Below are 25,872 nucleotides of genomic sequence, written 5' to 3'. Positions count from 1 at the left end.
CAGTTTAAAAGTTTGAAAAAAAAGTATTTTTTTTTTTTTTTAACTATAATCTGAGTACTGTATCACTCTGTGCAGACATGGTAGAAGCTCTAATAACCGCTTGCTAAATTTGTAGCAAGCAGTTTGCTACAGTTTCTAAGAGGAAATATATATATTTTTTTAATAAAAAAGGGGGATGGGAATGAGCAGGGCACAGAAATGGCGCCTGAATGGCTGAGCAGGAAGGATGGGGCCATGTTGTGCAGCTGGCCACCTGGTTGATGTGTGTTAGAAAAATATGTATTAATATGTGTATGCTTAATGCCAAATTAATAATCAAGTGTTTTTAATATGCTTTTCATTCTATTTCTCATGCACTGTGATTTATATAAATTGAGTTTCATATGAGACTATAAGTATGCTGTACTAAAACTGCAGCATGCTTACTGAAACTTGCAAGTTGCCCTCTGACCTAGTAACTGCTAGCACAGCAATATTCTTGTTTATGCCTTGTGGAAATGTACTTGAGAAGCAGGTGTTAATCTGCTAGGTCAGAAGCATATGAATAGACAATATACCATTTTATAAATGTAATGATTCGAGACAAACAGCCTTGTTCAGAGGATGGGAACCTCTGCAGCTGCAGTAGTTTAGAGATAAGGTAGACAAAGGATTATTAGAGAAATGAACTGCTAGCATTGTGTTCGATTTAGCTATAGTATCTTGAATGTAACATAACAAGTATCTAACTGAAAGTAACCAAGGCCATGTTGTTTTCCTCAGGAAGTTTCACATAAAAATTGTTTAAATCAGCAGAAAATCATGGGAAAGATGGTCAGCAGATGATGACCAAAAGGTGGTAATTCGTTACGTCAGCATGGTAGGACAGAATTAATTTGATAACCTATAAAAATGAATGCATTTCCTGTTTCTGGTTAGACAAACTCTGTATTAGCACGTTTTTGTCTCCTTGCTGCAAGATTAAAGTGCCTTAACCTGAACCTACTGTGTTTTGATAATTTTTAAAGTATATTTTTCCTTTGACAGATTGGTCCTTTGGACCGGAATACGTATCTCTCGCTCTGGACCTAGGTCAGAATTGGGCCCGGTGGCATGCATCCGTACGGAGAAGAGGCCAAATCGGCTCTTCTGTTTTGAAAGACCTCCAACTGAATTGTCGCTCGAAAGAGGCCAGCCACTGTTTCTGATCTGGGATTGGAGGACGAGTCAACGATCCGGTGGATCAACTCACGGAGGGTCAGGTAAGGAGGAATTACCTTATTTCTGTTTCAAGATCAGGGACTAGTTACAGAACTGTTTTTTGTCAGGTAAATTTGCCTATGCAAATTTGGGACAGAAAAGGGGGTTACTGTTTTTTGTCATAGATCAGGGAAACAGAATAGGTAGACAGTTATTCTAGATAAACTGTGAAAAAGGAGTAGACTTGTGGTACCACGTGATAGAAAGGGTTATGTAACAATTTACAGCTTAGCTAAGACACCAATGGGAAATCAGTGCACAAAAAGTTCCCGGGACACGCCCCTAACTGAAGACATGAAGTATATGCAATTACAGCGTGCCGATAATATTAAATATTATACCAAATGGGTTGATAAGTACAAATTTGAGGGTAATTTAGATAAACTTGCACTTATGAAACTTGTAAAACAGTTAAAAATAGACGCGAAAGGTCAATTACAAAAGCAGAGACAATTAGGAGTCCTTCAGGCACACAGGTGGCTTGAGGAAGCAAATGGTAGGGAACAAAGAATTAAAAATTCAAAAACAATGTTTTTAGACAAATAAGACAATAATTTAGTAATAGCAATGGCCCCTCCTTCGCCCCCTCCACTTCCGTTACCAGAATATGAAGCGAGTGGACGAGATGATCCACCTCCACTATACCCAGCTGTCCCTGCAAAAGCACAACCGTTTGTCAGAGATCCCATCGAGACCAGGTCTCGAACATGTGACTTGAGAAGGGAAATTGAATTAAATGAATTAAATAGAGCATCACAAGCTATGAGCGAAGAAGAGATATGTCCGCTCATAGAAGTACCGAATCCTCAGGCAGGACAGGCAGGACAAGATCCAACTCTTTTAGTTTATAGACCGTGGACACTGGAAGATATCCGGAAAGCCACAGAAGGTATTCCCCACCCAAAGGCAAATTTTAGAAAATTTTTAGAAGACTTACAGGGTATGAGATTAAGTTACCATTTGAATGGAGAGGAAGTAGAAAAAGTAGTTAGACAAATTGTAGGTCCAGATTGGCACATGATTTGTGGCAGCTGGAATCCTCGTGATGCACAACTTAGACCACTCCCACATACTGATGCAGAACTGGATGGCAGAGTAAAGGGTCTAACAGACCGAATCTCTGAAAAGTGGAAGCCTAGGGCTGATTGGACTTGTATTAATCAATGCATACAGCAAGAAAAAGAAACAGTAGATGGGTACTATGCCAGATTATTAGAGTGCTTTAACAATCATAGTGGCATGACAGTTCCTGAAAATCAAACGAATGATTCCCCGTATGAACAACAATTGAAAAATGCATTTTTGAAAGGTTGCTTGCACCTATTAGTAGCTTTATTACGAAGCATGTGATAGATCATTGAACAAGTAGGTTACAAGCCTTACTTGAATATGCTAGACATGCAGAAAGACATTTTAATAGTAAAAAGAAAAAGAAAACCCAAGTATTTTCAGCAGAAGATGGGTCAGAAGTATTTGTAGTACAAACTGGGAAAAAGGGGAAGAAAAATACCCAGGGAAATAAACAATCTGACAAATGATCAGAAGATTTTGAGGAAAGAAAGAAAAAGGGTGAGTGTTTTAAGTGCGGGAAAAAAGGACATTTAGCAAGGGATTGCAGGCTAAACAAGAAGGCGACTACAGAAAATAAGGAGGATGAGGAATGACTAATGATAGTCAGGAATCATTAGATGAGAGTGAGCAGGGAAAGGTAAGTGTAAATGTGATAGCAGGAGAAGAGGATGTGACACAAGGGATAGAGGATGCATATGAATACACAGACATAGAAGAAAATGAAATTTTAGACCTAGCTCTTTTGAGCTTAGAACTTTACTTAGCAGACACGAAACCGGAATTGACGCTTCTGGTGGAGGGGAGGGAAGTTAAGTTTTTGTGTGACTCAGGGGCTTCACGCACTCTGATACACCCTTCCAAACTACCGGAAGATACAGAATCACCAGATTATATACTAGTGAAAGCAGCTAATGGACAGCTGTATCGGGAGCCACTCTCCCGTGACATTACAATAATAGACCCCATTTCAGGGATGACTCAGAAAAGTAAAATTGTAGTTTCTGCAAAATGCCCAGTGAATCTTTTGGGTAGAGATTTGATGCAGATATTTGGCATAGCCGTAGTTCCAACCATGGAGGGTATGGAAGCACAGCGACAAATGGACACTTTTGTAGTGCGACCAGAGGGTGAAATGCATTATTGGTACAGCCAGGACTTGGTTACGACTGGTCCAGGGGCAATAACCGAAGAACTAATGAACGTAGCTATCAGCAAGTTCCCCTCCCTCGACATTGATAAACAGCATTTGTTGCATTGTACTCTATATTACTGTAATAGACCAGGTCCTGATAAAGATTATGAACAAGAATTGTTTCAAAACCATGCAAACAGGCTAGTATTGCAAAACTTGTGTTGGGATGCAGAAGGGAACAGTGTAGCAAGCTGTTCATTGCCCCAGGAATTTTTAGCACTTTACATATCTAATCGACTGCCCCATGTTAGTTTGACTAAGAATAAAACCTTAAAATGGGCAGACTTAGGTGAAAAAGTCACAAGGTGGGAGAAGCAGACAGAATTAGAGCTCTCCGAACAAGGAGTACAGAAACAGAAATTGAATTGGATAACACAGACACACCCAGCTGTGCACTCACAGGCTAGTGAGAATAGCTGAGTATTACTCTTATTGGAAGAAGAGGAAAAAGCCTTGCGGGACATACCAGATATTCTCTGGTCAGCAGGGAAATCAGAGGCAGGACTTATACGAACAGCAGGACCAGTTACCATAACGCCAAAGTCAGCTTTTAGACCCCAAAAAAGACAGTATCCCTTGAGAAAGGATGCAGAGATAGGAATCAAACCTATAATAGCAGCCTTACTTAAGGAAGGAGTCTTAATAGAATCTCCTGATTCACCATGTAACACACCTTTATTTCCTGTCAAGAAAGCAAACGGGGAATGGCATATGGTCCAAGACTTACAAGCAGTGAACAATGCAGTTATACCCAGAGCACCAACGGTGCCAGATCCACAAACCTTACTGAATGATTTAAAGCCAGAACAGAAATATTTTTCAGTGGTGGACATAAGTAATGCATTTTTCTCGATACCGATACACCCTGACAGCCAATATTGGTTTGCATTTACATTTCAGGGAAAGCGGTACACATATACCAGATTACCACAGGGGTATTGTGAAAGTCCAACAATATTTGCACAGGAAATGGCAAGCAACCTGGCAGGATTTATCCCACCGAAAGGTAGTCAGATTCTACTTTATGTAGATGACATTCTGCTGGAAGCCCCCTCCCAGCAAGAATGCAAAGAAGACACGATAGCTTTGTTACAATTTTTAGCTACTCAAGGTCACAAAGTAAACAAAGACAAGTTACAGCTTTGGAGAAAACAAGTTAAATACTTAGGATATGTAATATCCAAAGACGGTAGAATATTAGATGAAGACAGAAAAACAGTGATTTTACAAGCACCTAGACCAACTACCAAGAAGGAAATTATGTCCTTCCTGGGAACTACTAATTTTTGTTGATGTTGAATACCAAACTATGCTTTGGAATCTGCTCCACTGGCTGATTTAATATTTAAAAAGCCGATGGCTGCATAGGATTTATTACAATGGACACCTGAAGCAGAAGCAGCTTTCTGTAAGCTGAAACAATTGATAGCATCAGCCTTAGTTTTAGGATTACCAAACTATAACAAGTAGTTTATCCAGACTGTAGATTGTAAGCAAGGTTATATGACATCAGTATTGACACAGCAACATGGGGACAAACAATGCCCCATAGCTTATTATTCATCACAGCTAGATCCAGTGGCGCGGTCTTTGCCCCACTGTGTACAAGCAGTAGTTGCAGCTGCGATGGCAGTGCAGGCTTCAGCCTCAGTAGTATTGTTCCACCCTCTCACATTGAGAGGGCCTCATGCAGTTGCAATTATTTTACTGCAAGAAAAAGTAGCATATCTTTCTCCACTAGGCATCTTTCCTGTATGACCATTCTGTTGAGCCAACCTCATATGACAATTGAACAATGCACAACTTTGAATCCGTCAACTTTGCTTCCAACCCCTGCAGATGGCAAACCGCACTGCTGCCTGCAGGAGATTGAGCAAAATACATTACCATAGACAAGACCTTACGGATGTTCCCTTGGATGATACTGAGGTGACATGCTATGTGGATGGCTCGTGCAGGAGAGGTCCTACAGGACAGAACCTAGTGGGGTATGCAGTCGTTTCTGATACTGAAACTTTAGAAGCAAAATCTTTACCACACAACTTATCTGCACAAGCAGCAGAATTGATTGCCTTAACAAGGGCATGTACCTTAGCAAAAGGTAAGAAAGTGAACATTTATACTGACAGTCAGTATGCTTTTTCTACTGTACATGTTTTTGCGCAACAGTGGAAAAATAGAGGAATGATAACATCTACTGGTAAACCGATTAATCATGCGCAATTTATTTTAGACTTGTTAGATTCAATTCAGTTACCTAAGAAAGTAGCTATTTGCAAATGCGTAGCTCATACAAAACAACAGGATAGAATTTCAAAAGGTAATGCACGGGCTGATACAGCTGCAAAGCAGGCAGCCTCAGCCACAGGAACTTTTCTTTTGAGTGAGGAATTACAACCCTCAGAGACTTTAGATTTAGAAATGTTAAAAACAATGCAGACACTTACTACAAATCTTGAGAAACAAAAGTGGATAAAACGCAGAGCAATCCTCGAAAAGGGACTGTACATCTCCAAGGAAAAGAAACCGATTTTGCCATCTAATTTGTTTAGATATGCAGCGTTGTTGAGCCATGGGCAGAGCCATGTCTCAACAGGGGGGATGGTACAGTTAGTGAATCGAGTATTTACAACCTATGGGTTTACAAACTATACAAAAAAATTTTGTGCACCATGCCATGTTTGTAACAAGCATCATGCACAAGGGGCATTGAAGCCTAAGCGAGGGATTTTTCCTACACCACCATATCCGTTCCATTCTATCTGTATGGACTTCATAGAATTGAATAAATGCGAGAATAAGAAATACTGCCTAGTTATTATAGACATGTTTTCCAAATGGGTAGAAGCATTTCCAACTAAAAATCCAGATGCAGCTACGGTTGCAAAGGTCCTTGTTAAAGAAATTGTACCCAGATTTGGAATACCGGAAAAGATTTATAGTGATAACGGGACACATTTTGTGAAACAAACAATCCAACAACTTAGTCGTTATTTCGGAATATCGTTAAAGAACCACTGCGCGTATCACCCTCAATCTGCAGGGCTAGTAGAGCGACACAATGGGGTACTGAAAAATAGACTTAGGAAATTGATAGAAGAAACACAGAAAAATTGGGTGCACTGTTTGCCTTTAGCACTGTTGAGTATGAGAACTGTTCCAAATGTAAAGGGATTAACTCCTTTTGAAACTTTGTTTGGGAGGGCATACTATACACCTCAGTGGAAACCTCTCATGTCTACAGAGCAGGAGGCTGACAGTTCACTTGCAGGATATATGAGGAGATTTTTGAATAACAAACTTTTGCAGTTAAATTCTGTTTCAGATAAAGAGCAATGAAATTGGAAGCACCAGTAGCCCCCGGCACCTGGGTGTGGGTGAAGATTACGAAACGGAAGAATTGGAGCTCTCCGAAGTGGGAAGGTCCGTACCAGGTACTGCTGTCAACACCCACTGCAGTCAAAATCGTGGAGCGAGCTTTCTGGATTCATTTGACACACTGTAAACTGGTCAAAAACTTTGAACTGGACAAAAACTTTGTTACTGTTGCACAACAAGAACAAAATGGCCAGACACAGAGTGAGTAGAGACACTGAGCAATTTCAAAAAACTTGTATGATTGTTTTTGTTGCAATATTGATCACACTGTTCTTTTTGCTGTGGCCGTACTTTTTTCCTGCCACAAAGGTTGAACTGATTAGATGTAATGAACCAAACATAGACTGGCATCCGAATTTTAACACTTATCAGGCAATTACACGTGTATACGCAGAGACTTTCAATGTTTCGAACTGCTGGGTCTGTACGGCCATACCAACAGCATACGGGGGTTTGTTAATGACTGCTATCCCCCTAGGGGTCAATGAGACCTGGGAAAATCTGGTTTTTGACACAGTTGCTATTAAAGCACAAGATAAGGTAGCACTGTATTTGCCTGTGACACAAAAAGGAATTGTATGTTTTTATAAAAATGACTCCATCCAAGTTGGGTGGAGTAAATGTAATGTTACTGTACAGTATAAATGTTATAGAAAACAAAATGATTTGAGTGGATCTTGTAGTACAGATTATGACTCATTTTTGAAATCTATGCATAAAACTCTTGATCAGGTACAGCACAATCCTGTACTTTTCAAACAGTTATCAGTGATAGACAGGAAAATGTTTCATGCAGGGCAGTCATTTCGTAACAAAGTAATGACAAAGGTAGAGGACTGTTATTTTGTATGTGGAAAAAAGGCATATAAATGGTTACCTGAAAATTGGTCTGGCAGTTGTTTTTTGGGTTACCTGGTTCCGGCCATCTGACACACTGCAGCTTTGCCTCAGGGGAGTATTCGAAATACTCAAGACGTAACCAAAAAGACTGTTAAGAAACCGGAGAATCCAGTGGGACGAATCGAAGCAGGGTGGAAAGACCATTGTAATTTGGGAACCAAACTTGTGCACATGGACTTGAGCGATGCTGTTATATCCTGGGCAGATATATCACCCATGTATGGCGGAGTCAAATCAATATGGAAACTGTGAAAACTGTCTAAACTTCTTGAAATAATGAGTAATGCAACTTTTTCTGCCCTCGAACTGATAACTGATGAACTGAATGCCATGAGAACTGTAGTGCTTCAAAACCGAATGGCTCTTGACTTCACCCTTGCGGCAAGAGGCGGAACTTGCGCTTTAATCAAAGAAGAGTGCTGTGCGTTCATTCCTGACCATCAGCATGAGATAAACGACCATCTCGAGGTGATTCAGCAAGTGTCGGCCATGACCAAACCAGGCCCAAACCCTCTGACAGAGTTTTTTCAGAATGCCTTTGGGGGGGTGGGGCTCCATCTTTATGAACATATTGATAGCTATTGGGGTAGGTTTACTCCTAATAGGAGTTTGTATTTGTTGCGGAATCCCCTGCATGAAGAAATTAGTTAAGGAATTCATAGATATATCTGTATCTGAAACTATGTATCAAAGTACTGAATTTGAAGAGCTGCTAAAATGCGAGACACTTTCATAAAAGTTTAAACTGGATGACTTTCTTAACTGCAAATCCTAAATGGAAGAGGTTAGGAAAAGAAGCAAGCTGTTTATCCTTTTTTGAAAATAGAATAAAAAGTATAACAGGAGGGAGATGTTAGAAAAATATGTATTAATATGTGTATGCTTAATGCCAAATTAATAATCAAGTGTTTTTAATACGCTTTTCATTCTATTTCTCATGCACTGTGATTTATATAAATTGAGTTTCATATGAGACTGAAATATGCTTTACTAAAACTGCAGCATGCTTACTGAAACTTGCAAGTTGCCCTCTGACCTAGTAACTGCTAGCACAGCAATATTCTTGTTTATGCCTTATGGAAATGTACTTGAGAAGCAGGTGTTAATCTGCTAGGTCAGAAGCATATGAATAGACAATATACCATTTTATAAATTTAATGATTCGAGACAAACAGCCTTGTTCAGAGGATGGGAACCTCTGCAGCTGCAGTAGTTTAGAGATAAGGTAGACAAAGTATTATTAGAGAAATGAACTGCTAGCATTGTGTTCGATTTAGCTATAGTATCTTGAATGTAACATAACAAGTATCTAACTGAAAGTAACCAAGGCCATGTTGTTTTCCTCAGGAAGTTTCACATAAAAATTGTTTAAATCAGCAGAAAATCATGGGAAAGATGGTCAGCAAATGATGACCAAAAGGTGGTAATTCGTTACGTCAGCATGGTAGGACAGAATTAATTTGATAACCTATAAAAATGAATGCATTTCCTGTTTCTGGTTAGACAAACTCTGTATTAGCACGTTTTTGTCTCCTTGCTGCAAGATTAAAGTGCCTTAACCTGAACCTACCATGTTTTGATAATTTTTAAAGTATATTTTTCCTTTGACAATGTGACAATGAAGAAAAGTCCATTTTTTTTTTTTTTTTTTTTTTTTGTTTAATGGAAGAGCTTGGGGTAGGTTGGATCTGTAATAAGCTGAGAGTTATATCAGCTTAATACAGACACAGTAAAGTACTTTACTTTGAAGAGCTGAGGGAGGTGGGGCATTGGTTCATGGCTGAGCCAGCTATGCTTCTGTTTGGCAATAGACTTTCAGTGACTTATTTCACTGCACTGTGTTTCAGTAATTTATAGCAAACCCATTTCTTTGTATGAGTTATGTGTGTATGTCCAACAACAACTTTTCAGAGACATTTAAGACCTGTAAAAAGGAGAACTAGATTTATTAATGTACGTTTTAAGAGTGAACTTGTGGAAAATGTCTGATGTTTAGCTACAATACATTGTTTCAAAATCTAATTCATGTTTTTTATTTTCTGTGCATTCAAGTTTGAGAGCAGGATGTTATAAAATGTGGTAATTTTTTGGCACTGCTTAGTGACCATTCTGTTATCAGATTCCCTGGCTATGAGACTTGCCTTACTCTACCATCAACACTTAAATGTATTTCAGCAGTTATTTTGCAGAGTAATCAAGGAAGGTCATTGTGAGACAGACTACAAGGGAGCAGACAGAGGACATGGAAAACAAAACTGTCATTAAGTGCACAGTGTTAAGCCAGATAGGTGGCAGGCCTACCTTGAAATCCAGGGGGAAGCTGTTTCTCAATCTGCTCCTTCAGTTGTGCAGCAGATGCATTGAGTACCTTTAATTCATCTTCAAGAGCATGTAGCCTGTCTCCCAGCATTACGTTTGTTGCATTTGTATGCACCATGTCTCTGTGTTGTTTCTCCACTCTCTTCAATAGCTGTGTCACTTCCACTCTGCAAAGACATCAGAATAAAACAGCTCTTGTTTGGATCATATAGAAAAACATTCTAAACAAACTTGTGACATTTGAGAGGTGATCTTCCTAGCATAAATATTCAGTTACAATGTTCCTTGTATACTTTGATTTTAATAGAATGATTGGAGCTTAGTGGTTTCAAGGCTCTTTTTACACAACAAATGATACTAAAGTACTAATACCTATAGTCTAAAAGAATGGTGCAACCTCATGCTACAGCCATGTAGAGAAGTCTGGCTATACAAGAGAAACAGCTACCATGGTCAGTACAGTGACCTAGTTCTGCACTTTCAGCCTCAGAGCTCCAGCATGCAAGATGCACTCCTGAATTCTAGTCAATATCTATGTGGAAATGTACATGCTGTCTCTCTAAGTTTTCTCTTACTGCTCCAATATTCTAATACTTACCGAAAAAACAAGTGTGACAAAACGCAGTCTCTGCTAGGTAAACAGTATGAGTGAAACTGGACCCGGTCAAGTAAAAGATAATTTGCGGTTAAAGCTTTCATCTGTAAAATACAGACTTCATCAGAACACTGATCAGTGTTCTCATGAAGTCTGTATTTTACAGATGAAAGCGCTTAACTGATGTTTTTAGTAGTGCGTGTATTGCAATAAATTATCTTTTACTTGACCGGGTCCAGTTTCACTCGTACTGTTTACCTAGCAGAGACTGCGTTTTGTCTCACTTGTTTTTTCGGTAGTTGTGCTTTGTTTTTATTGGTTTGGTATATTCTAATACTTGCCAAAAACATACCGGTAGATCATCTCTCTGTGTGTGTGTGTGTGTGTGTGTGTGTGTGTGTGTGTCTGTGTGTGTGTGTGTGTGTGTGTGTGTGTATATGTATGTTGGGTTAGAGGAAAGATTAGGTAAGGGGATGGCTTTAATGGATATGCAAGTGCTTATGGGCAAGGATTAGGTAAAGGGATAGATTTAGTATAAATTTGAGTGCCTGCAGGTTAGGATTAGACGTGGGTTATGTAAGGGGACAAATTTAGGGGTGTGCGTGTGTGTCAGTGGTGGATGTCTGGCCTGTCTTGTGTAGTGTTAGTGTTATGGAAAGGGTACTTCTAAGGTAAGGTACACAGTTAAGATTACGGTAAGGGTTAACTTGCATTAATAAGGTGGAGCATGCTAACCCTAACCCTGCTTCTATCACTGTTCAGACAAATTTGAGTTGAATTATTGGTGGGGGTTATAGTTTGCAGACTAAAAAGGAAATTTGTTTCCTTTTTTGATGTACAGATTTTTGGGTAATGGTGTTTTCAGTGTAATGAATGTTTGACATGTTATGTTTGATCATTTGCATGTGAGCCATGCACTCATGATGTAATTTTATAAATATATATCTATTGCTTTCACTTTCTCTTTCTTATATATATATATATATATATATATATATATATATATATATATATATATATGGGATCACTATATAATACCGAATTCCAACGCAAAATTTAAAATCCTGATGTTTGGAGATATTGAAGTAGCGCTTCTGGTGTTGCAGTTTGTTGACGGATAGGTGGAAGTTAAGGTAAATATCTATGTGTAAAGTGCATTGTTTAGGGGCTTCAGTGTGTGTTGTGATGGTGATGTGTGTGTGTGAGGGACTGTAAAATGTGTGGGTGTGAGTTTCCCTTGTGTGTCTGTTTGTGCGATCTCGGAGTTAGTATATTTAAGTAGGGGTGTGTGGGGGCCACAGCCCCCCACATGGGTGGTGCAGCGGGGCTTGCCCCCTGCTTATCTGTAGTGTAGGATGTTATGTTTTATTGTGGGGGATAGTTGTGTGTATGTGTGTGTTGTATGTGTGTTGTACGTTCGGGATTTTGAATTTCATGATTCTGGTCTTCCGGCATTTAGGAGTTTCGGCTATATAGTCTTGAGATTTTGAAATTCAATATTTCAAGATTTCCCGATTATGTAGTGAACCCATACATATATATATATATATATATATATATATATATATATACATATATAGATAGATATATATATATAGATATATATATATATATATATATATATAGATATATATATAGATATATATATATCTATAGATAGATAAATATAGATATAGAACAATAGAAAGATATATGTATGTGTGTATGTGTCTATATACCTTACATCACAGGTGAAACTGGATATATATATATATATATATATATATATATATATATATATACATATACATATATATATATATAGAGAGAGAGAGACAGAGAGATAGGTTCGCTATGAAATCTGAAAATACTGAAATCCCGAATTTCAGTATTTTGAAATTACATAGCCGAAACCTTCAAATCCCGAAAACCCATAACCGCAAAACTCAGAGTCCCGAACCTACACAACGCATAGACTACACACATAAACATACACACAACTTCCCCCCACAAGCATACAGATAAACCTAGAACACATATAAGTACATACACACACACACACACACACATATATATATATATATATATATATATATATATATATACTTATGTATGTATGTTTCTATAAATGGAACTCTTTGTCATATATATATATATATACACCAAGATCACACCACAATGGGGAAAGGAACAATATCCCAATCTCCACTGTGCCACTATCCTGCAAAATAAAAATACCATTCTTTCCAATATTATGGGTGTTCAAGCTTTTGGCTCAATACTATTACATTCGCTCATATGAGCACTCAATAATTTCAGCATTCACTGTTATTCACACCGTGATAAGCCTTTGACTGTTTTGATTTGTAACCATGCAATCGTGTACATGTGTGTATGTATACATATATATTTATATTTGCATGTATATATATATAGATATATATATATAATATATATATATATATATATATATATAGATATATATATATATATATAATATATATATATATATATATATATATATATATATACACACACACACACACACATGTATGTAAAAACAAAAATATATATATCAATATTTATATATAAATACACAAATTAAAAATAAATATATATATATATATATATATATATATATATATATATATATATATATATGTAGGTTTACATGGAATTGGTCGACAACAGAATGTCGAACAGGGTTTTCTTTGAACTCATATGTCGAAGATTTAGGTATTGAATGGTCGGAATGTCATACAAAATTCAGAATTCGACATTTCCAACTGCTCTACCACCTAAACAAGCGCTACCATGGGTCAAAAAGGGGGGGGTGTTTGGCATTTCGACATAATTGCATTCGCTATTATGCGGAACCGACGTTCTGCTTTCAAACATGTTGTGTTCGACATTTAGCCGTATGACCAAATCCATGTATACCATATATATATATATTTACATCTATAAAATGTTCACTATAAATGGTTATCTTTTATTTGGTTGCCTGTAGGTTATGTTGCCTGCATGTTTTTCTGCACAAATCATTTATGATTAACTTGATTGAATTATGCTATAACCGAGTTTTAGCTCATCATCTATAGTATAATTCTACCTTATTTCCTTTTGTTCACTCAAGTGCAAGGGTGGAGTTAGTATATATAACTTGTGAGGTTGTCGGGCAGTGCCCACATAAACAGTAGTATATGAGATGTATGTGTGGAACAGATATAGTCCCGTCTAGTGATGAGTTTTGTGTTTTACGTTTTTAATAAGATTTTTTCCATGACTTTTCCTACTCTTCATGTTGCGCTAACAGACCTGCAGTTCAACAGCTGTTTAGCACCTCATTTTTACGAGGATATAAAACTTGTAGTCCTTTGCCACTGGGACCGATGTACTAGCCTTGCTGCACTAGCTTTGCTGCGGATATCTGTCATTGAGCCTGCCAAAATACTTATCAAATTTCTGAAGACACTGAGAGGCAGCCCATGTGGTTCTTATACTCTGTCCTCCTGAAAGCAGCCAGATCCCTTTGAACCTCTTCCATCTCTATGCTGGAGCCTTTACACTTCCTTACACCCTTATCTATGGCCCTGAATACTATATCCCTGACCCATTCCCATTGCTTGATTACTTATTTTGATTTTTCTCCCAGTCTACCAACTTGTTGTTTTCCATTTCCTCCAGCACAATATAATTCATTCTACTAAAATCCCAGAATACTGCTGTATCCTTTTTACTTTTACCCTGCACCAAGAATGAGTTTGCTTTCTTTACAACTATAGCTACTAAGTTCCAACAATCCAGCCTGTAGTTTATAGACAGTATTGATTTTAACTAATCAATAAATTAAGCTAACCAAATGAAGAAAAGCGTGAGAAGCATGCAATACCTGAGACTATCTGCCAGTTTTCTGACATGCTCCAGTGACTGTGTGGTATTCCAGTCTCGCACACCACCGATCTGCTGCTGAATTTCATTCAGCTTGTCTTCTATTTCCTTAAGTCGCTTGTTGTCCACACCAAGGTCTAGGCCATTCTCCAGTATCTCAGCCATTGTCTTCTTCAGTGTCTCCAGCTGTCTGTGTAGGTCGAGTATCACCTGTTCCCATTGTGTAAAGCACTGGTGGCAGGGGAAACATCTGGGAAAGGTACCATGATAACCACGGGCACACTTGTCACAATGCATACCTGCAATACCTTCTCTGCACAAACATTCCCCTGACTGCTCATTGCATTGTATTGTTTGTGTTCCTTCTGGATGACAGCTGCATTCTGAAACAAAGCAGAAATGAGCAGTCACAGTACAGAGAACTAAAGTACTTTTCTTATTTTCTTTAATTATCTTTGTTTTGGTTATTGTTCTCCAAATTTCAAAGGTATTAGTGGGCCTAAAAAGAAAGAGGAGAGACAACTCTGATCATCTGTATAAAAATTAGGAATAATGCCTTATGATAATTCTGCATAAATATATACTGACAAAAACAGGCCATGCATCTTTTTTAGCCTGTGAATCTTTTCATGCAAAATAAGCCTGATATTTTAACTAAAAAGTCTAAACTATTTCTACATAGACAAAATCCCATTGCATATAGTAAATAACGTGCAGCCATGTTATCAGAAGCAATTTAGAACTATTTGTATCTGCTTGAAAGACATCTAGCATTCAAAGAAAAACTGGTGCCCGCTTTCAGGGTAACCATTCAGTAAGAATTTTCTTCACTTGCTAGTTGCTATATAAAACATTTTTTATAAGGTGGTTTGAGTTTAGACCAGCGCCTACAGCATGTATATTTTGCTGTGCTTTTTGTATATTTATGGCAGTTACCTGCGGTAGTGGTGCTGCGGTAGCATTGTCGCCTCACAGCAAAATGTTGTCGCATTCTATTCTCAGCTAGAGCGTCTTCTGTGTGGAGACATGCATGAATGGGCGTGCCTTCATTGAAGGTTGTGCATCAGGGCTGGTAACTCGGCACGTAAAAATCCACTACCAAATGTTAGTGGACCGGAGTTCCGCTGTGACGACCCCTAACCGGGATAAGCCAAAAGACACAACAACATTTTATTTATCATAAAAAGCACGTACTAAGCAGCATAAGAATGTAACAGTGTGTTGTGTTTGTAACACACATATAATTAACTGTCAACAAATGTTTGCCTTATTACTGACATTTCCTTGTACAACGGCACTAATACAATGAACGTGTAGCTGGTATGCTGTGTTTGTAACACATATATGATTAACTGTTAACAAACGTTTGCCTTATTACAGACATTTCCTTGTACAACAGCACTAATACAATGAACGTGTAGCTGGTATGCTGTGTTTGTAACACATATATGATTAACTGTTAACAATCGTTTGCCTTATTACAGACATTTCCTTGTACAACAGCACTAATACAATGAACGTGTAGCTGGTATGCTGTGTTTGTAACACATATATGATTAACTGTTAACAAACGTTTGCCTTATTACTGACATTTCCTTGTACAACAGCACCAATACAATGAACGTGTAGCTGGTATGCTGTGTTTGTAACACACATATGATTAATTATCAGCAAACGTTTGCCTTATTACTGACATTTCCTTGTACAACGGCACTAATACAATGAACGTGTAGCTGACTGCAATACTAAGCTCTGAACAGTGTTATTTTAATGAAGAAAAATATGCAAAAATATGTAAAATGCAAAGCAATGCCTAACAACATTTTTTTCAATAGGCAGTAATAGTCTGTCTCCTGTGTGACATGATGTCACTAGTGTTGGATTACAACTACATCTTACACCAAGGAGAATATTTCAGACAGACCAGGGGTGTTGCGATGGGAGCGGCGTGTGCCCCCATCTTTGCGAATTTGGTCCTGGCAGAATGGGAATCTGAATATATCTTCAACAGCCCTCACTACAGTAACATCGCCCTATACGTCAGATACCTAGACGATATTTTCATTCTGTGGAGGGCATCGGAGGATAAGCTGTTGGAATTCATGAGTTTCCTCAACCAGACAGTGGATTTTCTTCAATTCACTTTTGATTACAGCTATGAAGAAATGTCGTTCCTAGACGTCCTATTAACCAAAAATGATAGTGGATTTTCTTCTAGAATCTACAGAAAACCAACAATTTCCAACGACTATGTTCATTACAGCAGTAACCATCCTCCTTACATCTTCAGTAACATAGTCAAAGGTCAATGTATCCGGGTGGCAAGGATGACCTCCAACCAACACATGGTGGAAACAGAAATGGATATTATCAAGGACATGTTCATCATGAGAGCCTACCCGGAAAAAATGGTGGAAGGGGTCATCAAATACGTTACCCGGGAATGGGGTAAAAAATATCTTCCATTATTGGGCACATTTGAACCCATTACCAAAGAAGATACCCTCCATACCCCTGGTGGTAGGGTATGTGTACTCATGTACTCCCCTAAAACTTATTTGATCCAAGAAATATTGGACAGGCATTGGAAAACCCTGACGATCATAGACAAGGAGCAAATTTTGGGTACCAGACCCAGAACTGTTTTTAAAACAGCTCCCAACATAAAGAGATTATTGCAAAAAGAAGGTTACATCAGATTGCAGGGGGATATAGACAAAGGGACCACAAAATGTGGTAACTGCAAACAATGCAAATACATCAACACAAGCAAAATAATCAAGATAAATGATACATGTCACACCATCATCAAATCAAAAAAGGGGAATTGTAAAAGTAGACAGGTGGTCTATGTGGCCATCTGTATAGTATGCAACGCCCACTACATCGGAAAAACTGAGAGACAACTAAATAGAAGGATTTATGAACACCAGTATAGAATAGGGAAGGGTGACACCAAGAATGCACTATGCAGACACATCTTAGACAAAGGGGTTGACCATAGTTTTCTTTTTTCTATCATAGAACAGGTGGAACACACACCATTTGGAGGTGATTGGAAAACAAAGTTAGCACTATGTGAAAGCAAGTGGCAAATCCTGACGGATTCCACAAGACCTCCGGGTCTTAATGATTTCATTAGTTTAAAACCTTTTTTAGCCTTGGAATAAATTGTTTTAAAAATCAAATATTATGAATTTCATATCTGAGACACGGATCAACATATCATTATGAAATATTTGAATCTAAGGGTATATACACAAGCTTGGGGCAACATGATATTTCCTAGAAGTGAATAATGGATGTTACAAAAATTTAATTTTAAATGTATATTTTTATCGTTTATGCAATAATTTTTAAATGACTATGTCTTTTGTATTTACAATTCCAGTAGTGATATAGATGTAGGATTCAGCTGAATTTGACAACAATGGAATTTGTTATCATGTCTTTTTAAATAGTTAAAATGTTTTTTGGCGGTTTTTTTACTAATTTACTAATTAAGGAGATAACTAGATAGGTATTTAAACGCTGATGTTGGAGAGATTATTTGTTCTGATGAAGGCTGGGGACAGCTGAAAGCGCTTAACGTGAATAAAGAAATCTATTTTATTATTTTACTCAAGGGTGTCGTGAATATATATACCAGAGTCGAGCTTGTCGTGTTTATATTTCAGCAGGGTTCCATCCTCTTCCACCATATTATTCTAGTCTGTAACTTGTAAAGCTACAGAGAAGAATGCGCCATTATGGTACGACTGTTTTTCTGACATTCTGTATTTAGATAGTAACAGCTTAAGTACTTAATGGAGTAATATAATGCTGTACTAAAGTACATCTGCTTTGGGAGAAGACAAAAAGAAAATCTATACTAAAGGATATAAAATTAACTATTATCACAGAAGCAGTTATAATTAAGAATGATTATTATTATTTTTTTTAAATAGAGTGGTGCAGTGGTTCAGCATTTTCCACTGTTGCCTCACAATACTTGATCTTCCAGCTTGATTCTCAGATGAGGTGCATTCTGTGTAGAGTAAGCATGTTTTCAATGTCTTAGTGTGGGTTTCCATGGGCTACTTCTGTTTCCTCCCACATCGCAATCTGTATGTGTGCATGTTTGTGTGCGTGTGTGTGTGTTCGTGTGTGTAAACACATGCAGGTAGGCGTGTGCTTGTATGCCTCACAATACAACACTACTTCATTTAGGACTAGTTTCTCTGCCTTCTGCCCGTTAAATACTGGGATAGGCTTCAGCTCCCCTACAATGACTCTGAAATTATTTAATTAATTGACTAGAGAATGAACAATGGCTATCTCTTATATTACACTGCTATATTTTACAACGCATCCTTTTTTTAAGACGGTCACTTAACGCCTCTTCAAGTCTGTAGAATGCTGAAAGAAGCTGTGTACAGTTTATAGACCGCAGAGTGCAGTGACTTCTGTAAATGTTAAGTACTAGATACTAGCACTCATGAAAACATGTTTATGTAATTATTATCATTAACTTTTGTTTTAGTTTTCAACTTTAACTTAGTACTACAGCAGTGAAAAGGTGGTGCTACCAAACTCAATTAAGGCAGCCTATCCTACTTATTCATAATACAGAAATGTTTTATATTTATCCAGTAAAGCTGCATTGCAGAATAATTAAATGTTCTTACCTGTACCTGTACTTTACACATTGACTATTTTAGTACAGCAGTGAGTCATAAGGGGTAAAAAAACATATACTGTAATTATAAAATAAATTGTATTGCCACAGTAAATGTATCATTTGCATAACTTACAGTGCCCTCTGGAGGTGGTACAGCCAAATTAGAACAATTGTGCACGGGTGAATTTAGTATTATGTTACTAGAGTATGTTGCTCCAGATTCCTTTAGCTTTTTGGTGCAGGAGAAGAGCATTCATCTACAGTGCTAGGAGCACAAATTTGGCAAGCAGACAAGAGATGATCAGGAGAGGTGATAATAAGCAGTTGTTGATCTGCTCTTTATTCTTGAGGGAGAAAATGTGAGCTTTACTTCATGCAGGGCTGACTGGTAGGGGAACTGAAGCCTGCAGAGCTTCTCAAAATAATCATCCATGGCAGCCATATGGAAATACATACAGATGAACCATACGCAATGGCATGGGGAGGGTGAGAGGAGGCAATCAAGTTAATAACCTTCATTCAAGAGTTATGACTATTCCTCATCACCTAGGACCAATACAGGGGAGAGTATCCTCATATGAGGAGACAGAAGAGGTAATCGTGTGATAAGGGAAGATGAGTATCTGCGCTGAACATTCAGGGGAGAGTATCCTCATATGAGGAGACAGAAGAGGTAATCGTGTGATAAGGGAAGATGAGTATCTGCGCTGAACAAGAGGGAGGTAAAATGCGTATAGAATCTTACTAGTAGAATTAAGGCCTCTGCATGTATTTTATAATACTTAGTACCTAGTATGTTACATTTAATAAAATTATGTCACCAAATCTACACTGCTTTTTAGAAATTCAAGTAATTTTTTTGCAGTTATCCTATACAACAGTAGCACAGATATGACAGAAGTCTGGCATACTATATATCATAAAAGGTGAATGGATGGTGCAAAAATGAACTGATAAACAAAGTACAAGCACCAAATTCCCAGCACAGAGTACCTCAATTAGGGCTGCAAGATGTATATATAATTGTAGTCAGACACAAAGAATATTCCAAATAGCAGCAACTTTAATCCAACACAGCAGCAACAGTGCGTGAACAAATACACCTGCGTTGTCACAACTTCTTCAGAATGACTACACAGCCTAGAATAACATTTAAATACACTAATTAAATTCAAACTGACCTATGAGAACCATTTACTTTGAATAAATTAATTAATTACAAAGTGTATATATTAAAAACCAAAGTCATTTTAAAAATATTAAAAACTTTAGAAACATTGTTACTTTGTTTATACAATACAGAATAAACTCATAAATACATAAAAAATTATTTGATTGTGTTAATGAAAATTTATGTAAATTTATGTACATAATAGTGAATTTTTCTGATGTTAACAAGTCATATAATTCACTATTATGTACATAAATTTTCATTAACACAATCAAATAATTTTTTATGTATTTATGAGTTTATTCTGTATTGTATAAACAAAGTAACAATGTTTCTAAAGTTTTTAATATTTTTAAAATGACTTTGGTTTTTAATATATACACTTTGTAATTAATTAATTTATTCAAAGTAAATGGTTCTCATAGGTCAATTTGAATTTAATTAGTGTATTTAAATGTTATTCCTAGGCTGTGTAGTCATTCTGAAGAAGTTGTGACAAACGTGTGTATTTGTTCCTACGTACTGTTGCTGCTGTGTTGGATTAAAGTTGCTGCTATTTGGAATATTCTTTGTGTCTGACTACAATTATATATACATCTTGCAGCCCTAATTGAGGTACTCTGCGCTGGGAATTTGGTGCTTGTACTTTGTTTATACTATATATCATCCTTTAAGCTTTTTATTGTGATTACTGAAACATAAAAATGATGCATGAGAAAGTTATACTACAAGTGCATACATTATTTTTCTGAAAATTACTAGGACAATACATAAAGCTGAACATCGAAATGCCAACATTGAAAACATAAAGTATTGAAGTAGAAAAGTAAATTCCCATTAACACTGAGTGTGAATTGTCCTGAAGACAAAGCTATTAGGACTTCATCTATTTATTCATAGGTTAGTACTAAGCTAACTGCCCTTGCGAGACATTTTAAGCCTAGCCAATTATCCCTTGTGAGACTCAAACCCTGCACCTTGTGTTTGTAAGGCAAACACCTTAACCATTAGGCCACCCTCCCAACCCTAAAACTTTAGGTTCATAGGTTCATAGATTAGTAGTAGGCTAACTGACCTTGTGAGCCATTTTAAGCCTAGCTAGTTATCCCTTGTGAAACTTAAACCCTGTACTTTGTGTTTGTAAGGCAAACACCTTAACCACTGGGCCAACCTCCCAACCCCCCCTGTGCTTTGATATAGAACTTTGTAAATCTGTATAAAACAAACCATTGAAACATAGCTGAAATTATCCTAAATTTCATAGTGAAATAAACTTCTGACTTTGAAATAATATATGATCATTTTTCACATAATGAAAGCAACTCCAACACCAAGGTTGTTAACACAACTCGTATGTTATTGCGAAATATCTGCATAACAGAAGTAAGGAGAAGTAAATTAAATGTCTGAAAAACAGAGAAATAAAAAACTCCCTTGTTAGCCTCAGCAGAAAACTGAGATCCACCATCAAATCCTCTAAAGCTAGCTATGAAAACAAAATTGCTGCAGATTCTAAAGACAACCACAAGGCATTCTATAGTTATGTCAAGAATCTACATGGCAATACTCAGCCCTGCTCTGAGTTACAGCACAACGGCAATACATATACAGAACCAACTGATATTGCCAACATACTGGCCGACAGGTTCAGTGTGAACCCTACCCCCCTTTCACCCCCTACAGGGCCTATCACAATACCTGAGGAATGCCAAGTCCCTATTATCAGGGCCACACAGGTAAAAAATGCACTGTCCAAAGCCATGAATACAGCTTTCATGGGACCTGATAATATCCCTGGCTGTGCTCTACATGAATTACAAAGTGAACTGGCACCACACCTGAGTACCCTGTTCAATCACAGCCTCATTTCAGGCTTTGTTCATACCGAATGGTGCACTGCTACAGTCATACCACTCCACAAAGGGGGAGTGACTACAGAAACTGGGAACTACCGCCCCATTAGTCTAACAAGTCTGATATGTAAGGCTATGCAGTGAATCATCATGGACCTTATAAATTAGGACATAGGGGATCTCCAAACTCTGGACCCCACACAGTTTGGGTTTGTGAAAGGTAGATCATGCCTGCTCAACCTGATAGACTTCTTCGAGTCTGTCACCAGAGCTGTGGATGAGGGCAAGGTAGCTCACACAGCCTACCTAAATCTTGCCAAGGCCTTCAACACCATCCCTCACTCAGGAATCATAAATAGACTCACTAAACTAGGCATAAACCCTTATGTCATAAGATGGGTTGTCAACTGGCTCACGACTCCAAATCTGACTACTGACCAGTTACAAGTGGTGTAGAGATAGGTCCTAGGTCCTCTCCTGTTTGGCATCTACTTCACTGAAGTTCAAGCCAACACAACGGGACTCTGACTGACCAAGTTCACAAATCATTACAAACTGGGAGCCATTATTGATTCTCCAACTGATGTAGACATTCTACAAAAAGGCCTCACTGACACCAGTGACTGCTGCCAGAACCATGGCCTTAAGCTCAATGCCAAAAAGTGCATTGTCATTCCCTTTGGGAAAAATTCGGTACCCATGAACTACCACATAGGCGGTAGTCCACTAAACACTGAAGGTGTGATAAGAGACCTGGGGACACAGGTTGACAGCAACATCTCCTCTGATAACCACATTGTCACTGTAGTCAGAAAGTCCTTCTATGTGGCACATCTCATTACAAAAGGTTTCTCATCCAGGAAGAAAGAAGTCATAATCCTTCTCAACTCGCCCCTCATTAGGCCTCTTATAGAATACAATGCCCCATTTGGTATGTACCTCACTAGACACATACAACAACTGGAAAGGCCACAGAAATACCTCACTAAGAGGATCTTAGGCCTTGGACACATGCCCTATACGGACAGACTCAAAAAACTCCAGCTATACTCTTATCGCCTACTTAGAGGCGATCTCTGTGTGACCTACAAAGCCATGTCTGACCCAGAGCTGCTAGATATGCTACACCTAAAGAAATCCCAATCCCTCCATGCCACAGGCTACAGGGACCTAAACCTCATTACCACAATAAACAGAACATGCTGGAGGGACAGGTTCCTAAACCAGAGACTTCCCATACTCTGGAACAAACTTCCCATTCACGTCAAGCAGAGCACTTCACTGGCCCTCTTTAAAAGAAATCTTGACTAGTGGATAGGAAGTTCACCCCGGGATCACTTCAGTGGCTTTGCTTGACAGGGGCACTGGGAACTAACTCTGGGCGGCATGATGCCAGGGAATCTTCTTGGGCTTGGCTTATACAGGCTCCAGGGCCGTTAGCCTAGTACACACCTATGAACCTATGAACTATAAGCTAAAAGCAAGTAGTGTTTTTGAAGCCATTTTGTGATTCTCCCTCTATTTTGTTTAATGAAAGCCACCAGATGCAAAGCACTTCTGCTTCAAAGTGTGTATTTGTTCACTTAAATTGAAAACAAACTGTGATTTAAAGACAATTAGCTAGTGTTTTTTCTCGGCTATGTGACAATGGAGTTATTATATGGTGTTCATGGCTGATTTGGATTTTGTTGTTTTTGTTGTATACTGTATGTATTATGCAAGTGCTTGGGGCTTGCTTTAGTGTTTCCACTGTGGCATTTTTTGTAGTACATGGATTCTGTTAATTTTGTTTTACAGCTCAGAAATAAGATAGACTGGTCTTTGATTCCTTGACATGAATCTAAAATAATCAGATTTATTTCATTACCACAAAGTATTTATTTGTTTATTTATTTACTGTATTTGTTTGCTCTTTATTTGATTATTTACTTAAAAAAAAATATTAATAGACATTACTCCTTTTCAGCAATAAGGGAGAAAAGCTCCTGAGAAATAATGCAGTAAAACATAGAATGTATTGCAACATATTAAAAATAACAAGAATAAAAACTGCAACAGACATAATTTGAACCATTTTTTATTTCAATGACATTGTGAAGGCTGCCAGCCTAGCCAGACAGATTTTTGCAGATAATTCTGTCATTTGTAAATATGAATGTAAACTACAGGCTTGTTGTCTTAAGTGTAAAGAAATACTGTTCCATGTGGAACTGGAAATAAATGTGACAACAGTGCACTCTACTGACCAAAGTAAAGCATGTGGTGACCCTTTGATATAGACAGTGGTGCCAAAGGGTCTAGATGAATGATTTCTTGCTATTGTTTTAACCAAGGGTTAAATTGCTAGATTTAAACATGCAAATGCATTTTTATTGCTCTGTTTCCTGACCAGCTGCAAGATAACAAAAGGAGATATTAAGAATGTAAATGCAGTTTCTGTTAGCCTGGGAACCCAAGGAAGTGTGAAGAATGATGTAATGTGAATCAGAACTGCAATTTCAATTTAAACAGAGAGAGCCATAGAGGATTAAGCATTTTTGTCTTGACCATCCAACTCGTCAGCACTGTCTTATTCTAGATGTAAGTTTATCTTAGATTTGTGTTTTCTCTTAGTAATAGCTAGACACTAGAAAGATAGGACTAAGTGTTTTTCTGTGATGTCAGAACTGTACTACTGAATTATTTTAAGTATTTCTCTGTGATCTCTGAACTCTTGACTAGCACTGTGTTCATAGATTCATAGGTTCATAGGTTGGTACTAGGCTATCGGCCCTAGGGCCTATGCAAGCCTAGCCATAACAATTCCCTGGATATTTCTTCCCACAATATTTACTTCTCCAGGCCCCTGACATGATCCCCGGGGTGAATTTCCTATCTCCCATCCAATCATCAAGGTTCCTTTTGAAGAAGGCCAATGAGGCGCGCTGCTTGATATGTATGGGCAGTCTATTCCAGAGTATGGGGAGTCTCTGGGTCAGGAAACTATCCTTCCAGCATGTTTTATTCATTGTGATGACAAGGTTTATATCCCTGGAGCATGTGGCTCTGAGGGACTGGGATTTCTTTAAGTGGAGCATGTCCAACAGCTCAGGGTTTGACATGACCTTGTATGTTAAGCAGAGATCGCCTCTGAGTAGACGATATGCCACAGAGTATAGCTGGAGTTTTTTTAGACGGTCAGTATATGGCATCTGCTTTAGGCCTGTGATTCTTTTAGTGAGGTATTTCTGTGGCCTTTCCAGCTGTTGCAGATGTCTTGTGAGGTACATACCAAACGGGGCATTATACTCAATAATGGGTCTAATGAGGGATGAGTACAGTGGGACAATGACCTCCTTTTTTCTGGATGAAAAGCCCTTAGTGATGAGGTGTGCCACATAGAAGGATTTCCTGACTGTTGTGGCAATGTGGTTATTGAAAGTGAGACCACTGTCCACCTGTGTCCCTAAGTCTCTCATCACACTTTCGATGTTTAGTGTCCTGCCACCTATGTGGTAATTCATGGGTACATGTTTTATTCCAAAGGGGATAACTGTACATTTCTTGGCATTAAGCTTGAGCCCATGGCTCTGGCACCAGGCATCTGTTTCTGTAAGGCTCTTTTGTAGAATATCCACATCATTT

At 38.0% G+C, this 25,872-nt stretch overlaps 1 protein-coding gene across 4 annotated transcripts in view; it reads right to left on the bottom strand.

Annotated features, from left to right (window-relative positions):
* The window catches only part of LOC122807740 (laminin subunit beta-1-like), a 2,263,691-nt gene that overhangs the window by 496,502 nt on the left and 1,741,317 nt on the right, over positions 1–25,872 (bottom strand). For all 4 annotated transcript variants that reach the window (XM_044078727.1, XM_044078725.1, XM_044078726.1 and 1 more), the window contains 2 exons: positions 14,566–14,947; positions 10,082–10,266 (listed from right to left, as the gene is read on the bottom strand). In XM_044078727.1, coding sequence (XP_043934662.1) covers positions 10,082–10,266; positions 14,566–14,947 — 567 coding nt within the window. The remainder of the gene's footprint in view (positions 1–10,081; positions 10,267–14,565; positions 14,948–25,872) is intronic.

Source organism: Protopterus annectens, chromosome 7.part1 (assembly GCF_019279795.1).
Source record: "Protopterus annectens isolate FY-2018-M chromosome 7.part1, PAN1.0, whole genome shotgun sequence".
NCBI lineage: Eukaryota > Metazoa > Chordata > Ceratodontiformes > Protopteridae > Protopterus > Protopterus annectens.
This window is presented reverse-complemented; position numbering and strand designations above follow the sequence as displayed.